Source organism: Zonotrichia leucophrys, chromosome 1 (genome assembly GCF_028769735.1).
Source record: "Zonotrichia leucophrys gambelii isolate GWCS_2022_RI chromosome 1, RI_Zleu_2.0, whole genome shotgun sequence".
Classification (NCBI taxonomy): domain Eukaryota; kingdom Metazoa; phylum Chordata; class Aves; order Passeriformes; family Passerellidae; genus Zonotrichia; species Zonotrichia leucophrys.
This window is the reverse complement of record NC_088169.1, coordinates 77,124,109-77,136,253: the sequence shown is the minus strand read 5'-3', so window position 1 is coordinate 77,136,253 and position 12,145 is coordinate 77,124,109. Positions and strand designations below refer to the sequence as shown.

Sequence of the window (12,145 nt, the reverse complement as noted above, 5' to 3'; positions counted from 1 at the left end):
AAAACCTGTTCAGTGTTATAGATCTCTTCTGAGAAGTTTAAACTAAGGTTACAGAAAATAAGATTTAAAGAAGAGCCAGCAAATGCAGAGAAGTGTAAATAAGCAAACCCTCTATTTTAAGATATGTGTATCTCACTTTTAAACATCAGAAGTATCTTCATTTCAGTTCAGATCAATGTAAATCCCCACACCATCTACCTCAGTCAACAATCATTGGAATGTTTTTGTTTTATAACTCCTTCTTCTTTTACTTCCTTTGGTCATCAAAAAATAGACGTATGTGTTACCCCCTCCCCCCCCCCAAAAAAAAAAAAAAGAGATCAAAGTTAATTCATGAGCATCTCATTAGAGACATGTGACATGATGTGTCCTGCGAATAAACACAGCTACTTTTAATTTTGCTCCTGGCCTTCTAGAAAAAGGAGAAAAACTTCAGTTGCATTTCCACCCCTGCTACTGTTCACCTGTGCAAGGTTAATCATTTCTCTTTTCCTTTCTGACCCTTTTCTTGTTGGATCCTCAGCAGACTGCAGTGTCTGGATGATGGGGTCTCCAGGACACATGTTCCCCTCACTGCCTGTTCATACAGTGCTCAGTATTGTGCAGTTCTCACCATCGTGGTACCAAATTTGTAAAGATGCATCACAGGTAAAATAAAAGGAATCTGACTGCCCAAGAGATAATAAGCATTGGAGATTCCATAATAGGATGTGAATAAATGGTTATTGATTCCATTTTCTTTGGAAGAAAAGAAAACTCACTCTGAATAGGTGTTATTTCAGATATCAGTAGCTTTGGTCAAGTATTCATCCAGCAAAATACCTCAGTGAATCACACTTATTTCAGACCAAGTGGTGACTGTAGCTGTGAACTGAGCTGTAACTGATCTAAGAATTAAAGCAACAGCATTTTAACATGAGATAATGCAGGCATACACACAAAAGACAAATACTTGAATTTTACAGTTGAAAGAGTGTACTGTGAGCTGACACAAACTAATATAGCCTCAATCAAAGTTAAGAGAGGCATTTTTTTCAAGGGAAGATAGGACCTCAAATGTATATTTTTGCAACCAGATCTTTTTTTTATGGCACTTCTAATGCAATTATAAAATGTCAGCATTGTGCTCATTGGTCTTATTTTCCTGTGAAACCCTTGGGGTTTTTTTGGTTCACCATTTCCTGGGAAACATTCTCAAGAGTTCTGTCTTGTCTCCGACCTTTTTTCCTCAGAGCAAATGTTATTCCCGACACAATGTAAATAACTTATTAAGGAATAACCAGCTTCACACAAAAGGTCAAAATGTAGAAGAAAAGCAAGTAGGTCTCAGCATGAATAACAGTAAGCTGAGTATAGGTCTTTGAATGGCATTTAAGTGACATCTCCTGTTAGGCAAAATAGGGCCCCATGAGAATTGCCTTACTTGTGTAGCTCACCTAGATACATTTTCTTTAGTTACACCCTGGAAGTGCTTGGTCCCTTAGGACAAAGACTAGCCAAATTCTCAGCTCAGCTTTATAACTTCTTTGAGATGATAAATTTAAAGATACTAGAGAATAACCACCAAAGATCATTGAGAGGTTCATTTTATGTCTGAAAATGAAGAGCATGAACATACTATCAAAACTTCATTTACCAGAAACCTCTTTATATCCAAGAACTAAAACTGAATCAATTTCCTTCTATTTCTTCTGTTTGGATTTTTCAAATGATTGAAATATTTCCATCCTTGTTCTGCAATTGCCTATTCATTGGACTGATAAGAAATCTCCTGGATCTGAGTTGCACCAGCCCAGGAAGAGAATATTGCTCACAACACTAAACTGATGCAGTCAGAGTTTTCCAGGGGAACACAGGTATTCTGGTGATCTACCAGAGGATGTGTTCTCCTTCAATGATGTCCTTCAATGATGAGTTCTCCCTGACAAAGTTGACCCTCTCCTCTTCTGTCTTACAGTACCCTGCTCTTGTACAGTATAGCCAGTGCACAGCTATTCCATGTGCTCCATGTCATACCACAATATTCCATGTCTTGACATTTTGGAGAAGAGAGCACTGAATGGCTTGAGGTCAAGCTTCAAATCCCATGTGCTTAAAGGGGTCTGATGATCAGAAAAAGGCATAAATGGCAAAAATACCTCCCACAGGGTAACAAGCACAATCATCAGGCAGCAAGAGCTTGCCACATGCCTATATTAATCCTTTGTTTGGTTGCTTGTTGGCAGGTTGGTTACTGGAAGGACATGCAGCAGGAAGAAGCAGCAGAAAAGGTCAAAACAGAGGGAAATGAATCATCCATCCTTCTGACAGGATTAGAAGGAAACACATTATACCACCTAACAGTGAGGGCATACAATGCTGCAGGGTATGGACCGCCTAGCACTGCTGTGCATGCAGCAACGAAAAAATCCCGTAAGTAATCTCAGTACCTTTGCTAAAAGGAAGAAATCAGGGAGCCACCTCTGTTCCCTTAGGTTGTTATTTATTAAGAGTGTGTAATGGTCAGGAATCGCATAGCTTTGATTCATGGCTTTGCTTTGATGTTTAGAAATTAATTCATATGACTTTGCATCCATAACAAAGGTTAATTTCCTAGAAAACAAGGCATTTTGTACAAAGGGAGAGAAAAGGGTTCAAGTCCATAAGCTTTGTGGAATTTATAAGGTGGGTGGAGTAAATACACTATAATCTACCAAATTACATTACTGATGAAAAAAAATCTTAAATGTTCCGTCTAGGGTGGGAAGCCTGATAACATTATGAGTTTTAAATATAATCAAAAATTAAAATACTTTTCTTTTGTTTTTAAAGAAGAAACTAACTATAAAAAATATATATGTACATGTTATTTTTTTTCTCAGCTCCCAGCCAAGCACCAGGCAATATTATGTGGATACAGGATGGCTCACATGTGTCTCTTGGGTGGGAGCCAGTCAGACCTCTGGCTAATGAATCTGATGTAATGGGATACAAGGTTAGTGTTTCCCTTTCCTGGCTCACCTTTCTCTCTTCCAAGCAATTGCTCCTCTTCTTTGTTGGCTTTTTTTCCCTTTCTTGTTTCTCTGTGCAAATGAAACATTCTCTACTGACTGTCTCCAAACAGCTTTCACTGTGAGAAGCAATAAATAAAATTAAAATCAGAGAAATGTACCAACATATTTTTGTGTTGTGATTTTCAAATGCCAAACTCTATCTGACTCCCCTGTACCTCAGGGGGTCAGTCCATCCTCTCTGAGTCAGAAGTGGCTATTAATAATATCAGGCTGCAATGAAATTCCTAATACCTCTTCATTTCAACTGTGTTTGCAGTAGGATTTAGAAAAATGCAGAATAATGAGATATCTTTAATTTACATTAAAATTAATATTTTTTAGCAGAAACACAAGTACTTCAGTTTGTTTTGTGATCATGTTAGTGATGGTCAACAGCAGTGATGGTAATACCTGGGATTTAAAGTTTTGAAGTTTTAAAGAATAAAATCCAGATTAACAAATAACAAGTCATAAAATCAGAATTCACTGCAATACCTTGAATAAAAGTAGAATGATTTCAGTGTTTTTAAAGAAGTGTGGAGTCTGGGTTTTTTTGGAGCCCATATCAAATCATTTCTATAGACTGCATTCTCATACCTTCTCTGATACATCAGGCAATATCACTGAGAAAGTATAAAATGGTTCAAATAAACCAGAAACTGTCTTAACCTTTATCAAAATAGTTGATATTCTGAAATAGTAGAGTTGACTTCTTTGGTTTTTCACACCTCTCTGACCTTTTCAATTTTCTCTGGGAACAGAAACTCTTATGCAGAAATACCAAAAAGACAGCTACGTGCTGACTTGCTTTCCTCCCACATGCTATAAATTTGTATTGAGTTTCAGAGGAAATGCAGAGGCAGATCTGAGCAGTTGTCAGTTGATTTAGCCAGCTAAGGTAAACACAGTAAATACATTATTCAGGCTATTTTCCTTACATTTGAAGTTGGGTTCTTGAGCCAAAAATGTGAATATCAACATGAACTTTGGGCTAAGAATTTGAATCAAATGGAACTCAAAATAAAACTTTTGGGGATAAAGTTGCACAACACCTAATGCTAAAGAGGGCAAGTCCTCTGTCTTTGCTCTAGGTCATAATCTATGTCCTTTCACATTCATGAATCTCTATAATATTTTGCTATTACTGTTTTGAAGCCACTGCAGAAAGGGAAGAGTAAAAGCAAAGTCTGTTCAAATGCAATGTCAGTAAATCCCTAATGAAAGCATGAAACAGTTAATATTGCAATGACTGTGTTATCTACACAAAATGTCTGGTACAGAGTTTGAATGACCACTGTGACTACTATCTACTTTACCTACCACAGGTGTTATTTCGGCAAGAGGGCCAGAGCAATAGCCAAGTTATAGAGACACAAAAAACCTCTGCAGTGGTACTTCTTCCTGATGTTGGGGTCTACATCATTGAGGTCTGTGCAGTCAGTGAAGGAGGGGATGGGACTGCAAGTCCCCAGATCAGAGTTCCATCTTTTTCAGGTAAGGTTATACTTTTATTTGAAATTGTGATGATGAAAGCAATGCTCTTTAACTCTGCTATTCTCTACCAGAAAAACAATGGTCTCTCAATTCTTTACGTATAAAATAAAATCATTGATCTGAGTCTTTAGTTTCTTAGAAACAAAGGTATGTAGTGACACATGGGATGTTTAAGATCATCTGAGGCAACCATGTGAGGCTGATGAACAAAGATGATTTACAGGAAATCTCTCCCATTTGAGGATAACACCTAAAAACCTACCTGAGCTTAGATGTTTATATGTGCACTAGTGTCTCAAACAGCAATGAAGTCAGCTGGGATGCAATCCGCAGAGACCAGCAGTGGAGCCTTGACAACAATTCAGCTAATCTTCTGAATTTTAGTATTAAGACATGAGCACCTAAGGACATCTGCAATGTCCTAAGGCATGCCAAACAGATCGGGCAGATGTGTTGTGGGACTTAGGGGATACATACACCATTCTGTGGGTCTTAGGGGATACACACACCATTCTGTACCATTCTGTACCACCAGAGGTGGAACACAGATAAAGTGGCATAGATTTAGGTACCTGTGTATGTACCTCCTTGAGAATAAGCTGAATTTCTCCGTAAATCCCAGTCACTCCCTTGCATAATTATTACTATTTAGTTATTAACTTATAGCAGTATTAAAGTGTCTTCATTAGGCAAATTTTGATGTCTAGCTGCTCTCTCCTCAGTTACTGTGATGTGTTGAAAGAATGTAAAGTATTAATATTACAAAGGTAAGTAAGGGATGGGAGGATTAGCGACTAGAGCAAAGAAATAACATAGTCTTTCCCTAAACACAACAAGGCATTTTAATTATAACCTTTTGATAACATTTTAAAATTTTATTAAATATTGCTCTTTGGTCCTTAAGGAACACTAACAAAAAGGTGTGACCCTGAAACTTCAGTCTAGAACTACAGTTTCAGTTTTAGTCTGGTCACAAACTGCAGTGCTACATTAGAATGCAGAAGACACTAATCCCTACCGCATGAAACATTTTTTTTCATATATCATAATTCTAGGCCACAAAGTCCTCCATCTAATTAGACTGTGCATATCACATTTGTTTCATTGAGGACAATTTTTGTGCAAATAAATCCAGTCTGGTTCCTTTCCCATCTTGTTGCCACTACTACCCCAGAGCACATTTCCCCTTAGCATGGCCATATAAGACTATTATGTGATCAAAAATGAACACTGCACCAATGGGCCAAAGACCACTTTTTCCTCTGTACAAGGCTAGGGATGAAGGGCTAGCTTTCATTCCTTGTTCTGGGACAAAAATTTGTGATTCAGGGCAGCTTCTGCAGCCTAATGCTTTTTTGAAGATTAAGACACAAAACCATATATTCGTTTGGAACTTCCTATTAATTTGCAGGGTGAATATGAGGATTCAGAATGCGAGTTGCTGTAGGTATCATCACAAAATCCCATCTGTGTACGGAGCTCATTTTGCATCTGCAGTTCTCACACAATAATCCATTGCCTTAAAATTAGTCTTTTGCTGAGGGTAAAGAACATAAATTTGGGCAAAAGCTAATATCTAAATGTACTGAGAACCATTTGCATCATTTGTTTTTAATTATTTTGCTTTTCATTTCAGGAGGGAAAGTAACAAGTGCTCAGTCCACCCTACATGTGTTTTCTACTTCCTCATCCTCTATAACACTGCTTTTGGCACTGATGGTACCTTCGACCTCATGGTGAAGGGTACAGACTTTGTCGTTGTTGTTATTTGTTTGCTTTAACTTGATGACACCAAGGGATGGAGTTTTATGTCTGTGGAGAAACTGAAAACCCAAGCTAATGCTTAAAGACCCATCAAAATGCCTGTGGTGCACTTAGAGAAGAGTTGGAGACACGGTCAATAATTCATCAGGTCTTTATCTCTTTTTATTTGTAAAAGTCCTCTGGGGAGGAGACCCTTCTTGGCCCAAAAATATGCAGATTGTATGTAATAAACTTTTGTAAGCAAAGGTAATTTCTGTCAAATGTATTTTCCTTTTTTAATATGTTCAAATTTGGTGAACCCAGTCATGTATCATTACAGGGTGCTGTCTAGTACAGTACACCTGTATGGTTTGGAGAAAATAAATCCTTTTTTAAATATAGAAAAAAGTTTGATACAGCTGGTTGCTCCTACTGACAAGGAAGAAAAACAGAATTTATATGCAAAGATCTCTGCAAAGGTAAAGAAGAACTTGTTCTGAAAATATATAATATGTATTCATTTAGCAAAAAGAATTTTCAATGAAACACTAGACAGTTTACCACAGAACATAGCAAAATGGAGCAGAAAAATTCATTTATTTTATTACCAGGTAAATGGATAATTATTAAACACAAGTTTAGGAGAAAACCAGTCGGTTTTTATCAAATACCACAAGCTTTTATGTCCAATGGAATTGTCAGTAGAAAATAAGAAATCAATTCCTACTGCATATGACAATGAAAATTCCACTGGGCATTTAAATATTATTTACATTTAGCTACTAAGAGGACAAATAAAGCAATGCAAGGAGATAAACCAAATTTTCTCAATCACTTCTCAGTTGTAACTTTCTTTTTCCTCTGAGTCCAATATTTGGTAGCATTCTATGCTTTTCAGAATGGGATTATCCAAGTATCTACAGACTGCAGTAGGATATATTTGGGAGAATTTTGTTTCTGAGAAAAAATTACTTGGAAAAGTGCTACAGAGCATCATTCCAATTATTTATCTAATAGGCTCTATTTCTATAGCTCACTGGAGATTATTCTTGTAGGTACTGTGTGATATCAGTTCCAATCCCCATTTTATGCTGTGCCAGACAATTTTTTACTCAATAGACAATTTGGACAATTTTTCTACATTGGAAGGCTTTCCCACCTACTGGAACCTGAGGAAAAATGACTCCCAGTGAGGATGGTGTGCATGTCTGTACAATCATGGTGGGCACAGTGTTATGAAGGGCAGCATCTTGCTAACACATCTGGGGACCGTGCCTTGGGAAGAATCATTGCACTGCCTGGAAGAATCAAGTCAAAAATGGTTAACATGAAAGTCCTAACAGCATGTTCTTCTAGTTGTCTATCCCTCTAAGAGTTTTGATGAAAGACTATTTTAGCTGAATTGGGTTCCCAATTCAAAATGCTATTATTTTGCCAGCACTAGCAAAATAATTTTTGGCATTTAGATAATACACTGCAGCTGTGTTCTTTCTCAGCTGCTTCAAAACAGTAACCAAGAAAGCACAACAGAGATGAGAAGGTAAAAACTGATGATGACTAAATATTTTTGCTTTTGAGTATTTTATCAGTAAAATTTTTCAGAGGAGGTTCAGCCTAAATCTTTGCTACCCACTAATATTTTAAATAATTTTCTAAAAAATTGGTTTTCAAAATCATTTAAGTCACCATGTTGCTCAGAAAACAAAGGCAGAATAGCTAGCTAAGAATTGACTGCAGCTATATAGAAAGAGGCCTTCTCTATCTCTGCCTCTGAAAAGCCTTTGAGATCAAAGGCAGGAAGGTGTAAAGTACATTGCTGATGAAGCAAACTCATAGAGAATAACTATCTGCTGTCCCTTGTAAAACAGCAGCACTGCTACTGTGCAGAGAGCCTACATCAGCAATCCATTATCTGCCAAAATGGTAAAATAAATAAGAATAAAGTGGTGAACCAAAAAGTCAAATGGCTATTTTATAAATCAGTTATGCATAATTTCCTCTATTTTTTTATACAGTTGCTTGCCAATGCAGTTCATTTCAGAGTATTCAAAAAGGCTACATTCACTGCTGGTGGCATTTCGTTAAACTTTCTGATAACAAAAAATGGATATGCTTTATAGGAAGAAAAAAAGTCTGATAAGGAGACAGAGCTCCATCTAGACACATCTCCCTCTCTAGTATGAAGATACAAATAGAAATATTGAACATACCATCAGGTAATGTAGTTGTATTGCAGGGACAAAAGGAGGTATGTTTTATATTCAACATGAACAGAATATGTATTTTGCATCTTAAATATATTAATAAACATGTTTTAAATGTTTAAGTACCTATGTATTACCTATTTGTTACTTTGTAGAAGATGTTTCCTTATCATGACATTTTTAGTTGCAAGGGAAAGCTTTTTCCTTTTTCATGTAAAAGATTGTAATAGTGCAGTCTGGCGTCACTGAGGAGACTGTATTTTTGTATAATGTCACAGGATCTGTTCAGAAAAATTAATTATTAGAAATAAACCTTGTTACACAGACCAAAAGAAAGTTGCTGTCATGGCCCATAACAAAATGTTAGATATATTGTATACAATCTGTATATATGCTATATATAATGGTATATACAATGTGGAAGACACAGTAATATAATAGTTTCTGTGTACTGTTCTTGTAACATTAGATCTTTTTAATAAATTATTCTCTTTTTATTGACTTTTATCTTATCTCCTGTCATCTCCTCCATTATATTTGTACAGTTCAAGCTGACAAAATGATTTGGTTTGCAGCTGCAAGAGCCTTTAAATTACATTATTTTCAAGAAAAAGTGATGAATCTGAACTTGTGAATGTGGAAAAGGTGTCCATTAAAATCAAATAATTTTTGACATCATTTTAATTTCATCTAAATTTTGGATTTCCTAGGTAAATATTTTTTTTTACAGCTAAATATCTGAAAGGTGAAAGAAGGCCTGAATTCTCAAAATGAAACTACACCTAATGAAAACTGCAATGTAAATCTGCAATTTAGCATCAGAGATAAAGATTCTCTGCCTTAAAAAAATCATGAACAGAAGAGAGATATATATTAGGTTTTAGGGCAATCTAATCTTTCCTGGGAAGGTGGTGAGACTCTGGCACAGGTTTCCCACAGAAGCTGTGGATGCCCCACCTCTGAAAGTGCTCAAGGCCAGGTTGGACGAGGCTTTGAGCAAAAGCCGGGATAGTGGAAGGTGTCCCTGCCATGGCTGGGGTTTGGAACTGAATGATCTCTAAGGTCTCTTCCAACTTAAACCTTTCTATGATTTCCATGAAAAGAAAAACTTTATAAGGAGTTCACCAAGGTGAATCCTCAATGTGCTGAATAATTGCATAGTTCCTGGGACCTCTCTGCAAGGTTCTGTCAAGTATCACTTGTACCCCATGTCTGTGGAGGCACAAAAGCACAGTGGGGTCATGTCATGTGCAATTGAAAAGTTTAGTTGCTTTGTCTTACCCTTGAAATACTTTGTGTGGCTAACCACAATAGGATATCTTTCAAAAATACATATAGCCTTTTAAGAAAAAATGGAACAATGGGTAACTCAATTATAGCAAATATTTTTTGTTAGTTTGATTTGAGTTCCTAATAATCCCCAATCAGTTCTTTTATGAAATGTATATTTATGGTAAATGACTTTGTAACACAGTATGAAGTCAAAAAGCCCATACTGAAAATAAAAATACATTGTCACAGTCATTTGAACCGAGACTTCAATTAAAAAATGGTTATGGCCTAAAAGGCATATTATATCAGGACTTCCATTAAATTAGTTATGAATGTCACAGAAAACTGTAATGATCTGATTTTGCTGACAAGGAGAACTGTGCTTATTGAAAATCCATATCCTATCAGAACTACCACCAAACTGCAACCCACTCTTGCCCTGTTATGGCCATCATCCCAGTTCCTCTGAAGATGAAAGAAGTTTTACTTCTTAATTAATTTTTGTACTTTTGAGCAAGACAATGTCAAGGATAAGGGAAAATGAACAGCATCTTCTTACACCAGGTTAGTTGGCTTTAGGCTATTACAAACAATTTTACTAAGCATGCTGGCAGACAGGCTGCTTCCAAAAATACAGGTCCTGAGTTTGCTCTAAGACTTTTCTCTCAGTTAAAGAAAAGAGAGAGACCTGACTTTGTCTTTACTGTGGTTCAATTCTTAATACTTTAAACAAGATAATTTTATTTCATGTAAATTAAAGCCTCACAAGCCTGAAAGAGAAATTTATGGATAATTGTACAATTTCAATATTCACATGACTTCTTACAGCTGTCAAGTCAATTGTAAGGTTCTTACAGGTCAGCTGTTTGTGCAAACTGGCAGAAATATTTAGATATGCAGCTATTAATGCTTCTTGTGCTACTTTTCTGCTGTCAGATTATTAGCTAAGCACTTCAGCATGTATAAGAAACCTCTGTCATCAGAAGAAATTGATAAAGAAGTGTGGGATGCTTTGGTTCATCTTTTATTATTATGAAATAAATATTTCAGGCTAGAGGAAAATACCCTCCCTTTTGGTATGGTTTGATATTGGGAGTCTTTTCACTTTTATGCTCAAACACACGAATTCTAAAAAAAACTATAAAATAAAAACAGGAGAGTGCTCCTGAAAAATACAGTTAGCAAGATAAATACCAAAGGCAGGCACAATACGTGTTAATCACAAATAAAATTATTCAGCATATTTGGTTTTGTGTACAGAAAATAAGATGGGAAAATACATCAATTTCCTTTCCATAACAGAAAACAACTGAATAAAAAGATACTGAAAGCAATTTAGGCGTATCTGCATCAAAGCTTAAGCAAAAACAATTTTACTTAAAGCTGCATTGCTCTGCTCCCTGGCTGAACAAGCATTTCCATTTCATAATGACACCACCTCTTATCTTCTACAAAAAAGACTTTTTAGGGTAGTAAAATGGGATAATTCTCTTGATATTTCTTTAAAAATTTGTCATGTGGAGTGACTGAATAACTTGGAAAAGAGGCCCCAGGTCAATGCCTATTTTGTATAACTTAGTCCCTTATTCTTGAGTAGTATATACACCCAAATCTATCATTTTGGAGAGCATCATTCTAGATGATGATGTTTTAGATGTTTTGCCTTCCAAACAAGAGGAAGCATTTTTACCTGTTTGACAATGGCTGCACTAGATTATCCAAAACACTAAGCTAGATTTCCACTGCATTGTGTCAATATTTTCTGACTTTCCAGTGGGAATACAAGCAAATCCCACAGCTTTTGAATGGAAAGTGAAAGGAATTCCATCACTACATGGATGGAATATAAAATGATGGATTTTCATATTAAAAAAATCCTCTTGGTTGCTCAGGGTAGACACAATAGGAATCAGCAGTCTTAACACTCTTAACAAAGCTTTGTCCATTTAATGCATGAGATAACTTTAGCAGGTTGCAGGCTGAATGTATTATTGCATCATAAGAAACAGGATTGCTGTGGCAAAAATTTTGTCAGATTTCTACTTTCTACACATGAATGTTGCTGGATCTCTGCAAGTTTGCTTTCCAGAACAGCAGTTCTTCCTTTTGGGCCATTTTTTATTACACCCAAACATCTCTTGAAAGTTTCTGATGTACTAAGATCTACAACACTGAAAGTCCTCTGGCACAAGACATCTGCAGCACCTTAAACTTTGGTGTGACAACATATTGGCAAACATAATCTTTGCTCAAGGCATAGCTACTTCCACAGTTCTACCTCCACTAAGAAAATATTTACCTTCATAAACAACAGTGATTTATCTTCATAAACTACAGGGAGGTATTTCTGTTCTTATATGGCTGCTGAACCATTTCTTACTTCTCATCAAAGAGTATGTT

The 12,145-nt window shown here is 36.2% G+C and overlaps 1 protein-coding gene across 2 annotated transcripts in view; it reads left to right on the top strand.

The window, feature by feature from the left end:
• CNTN5 (contactin 5) overlaps nt 1-8,980 on the top strand; it is a 607,907-nt gene extending 598,927 nt beyond the window's left edge. For both annotated transcript variants that reach the window (XM_064718603.1, XM_064718594.1), the window contains 4 exons: nt 2,226-2,412; nt 2,862-2,974; nt 4,358-4,526; nt 6,163-8,980. In XM_064718603.1, the coding sequence (XP_064574673.1) occupies nt 2,226-2,412; nt 2,862-2,974; nt 4,358-4,526; nt 6,163-6,266 (573 nt within the window). In that variant the 3' untranslated portion in view covers nt 6,267-8,980. The remainder of the gene's footprint in view (nt 1-2,225; nt 2,413-2,861; nt 2,975-4,357; nt 4,527-6,162) is intronic.
• The last annotated feature ends 3,165 nt before the right edge of the window (nt 8,981-12,145 follow it).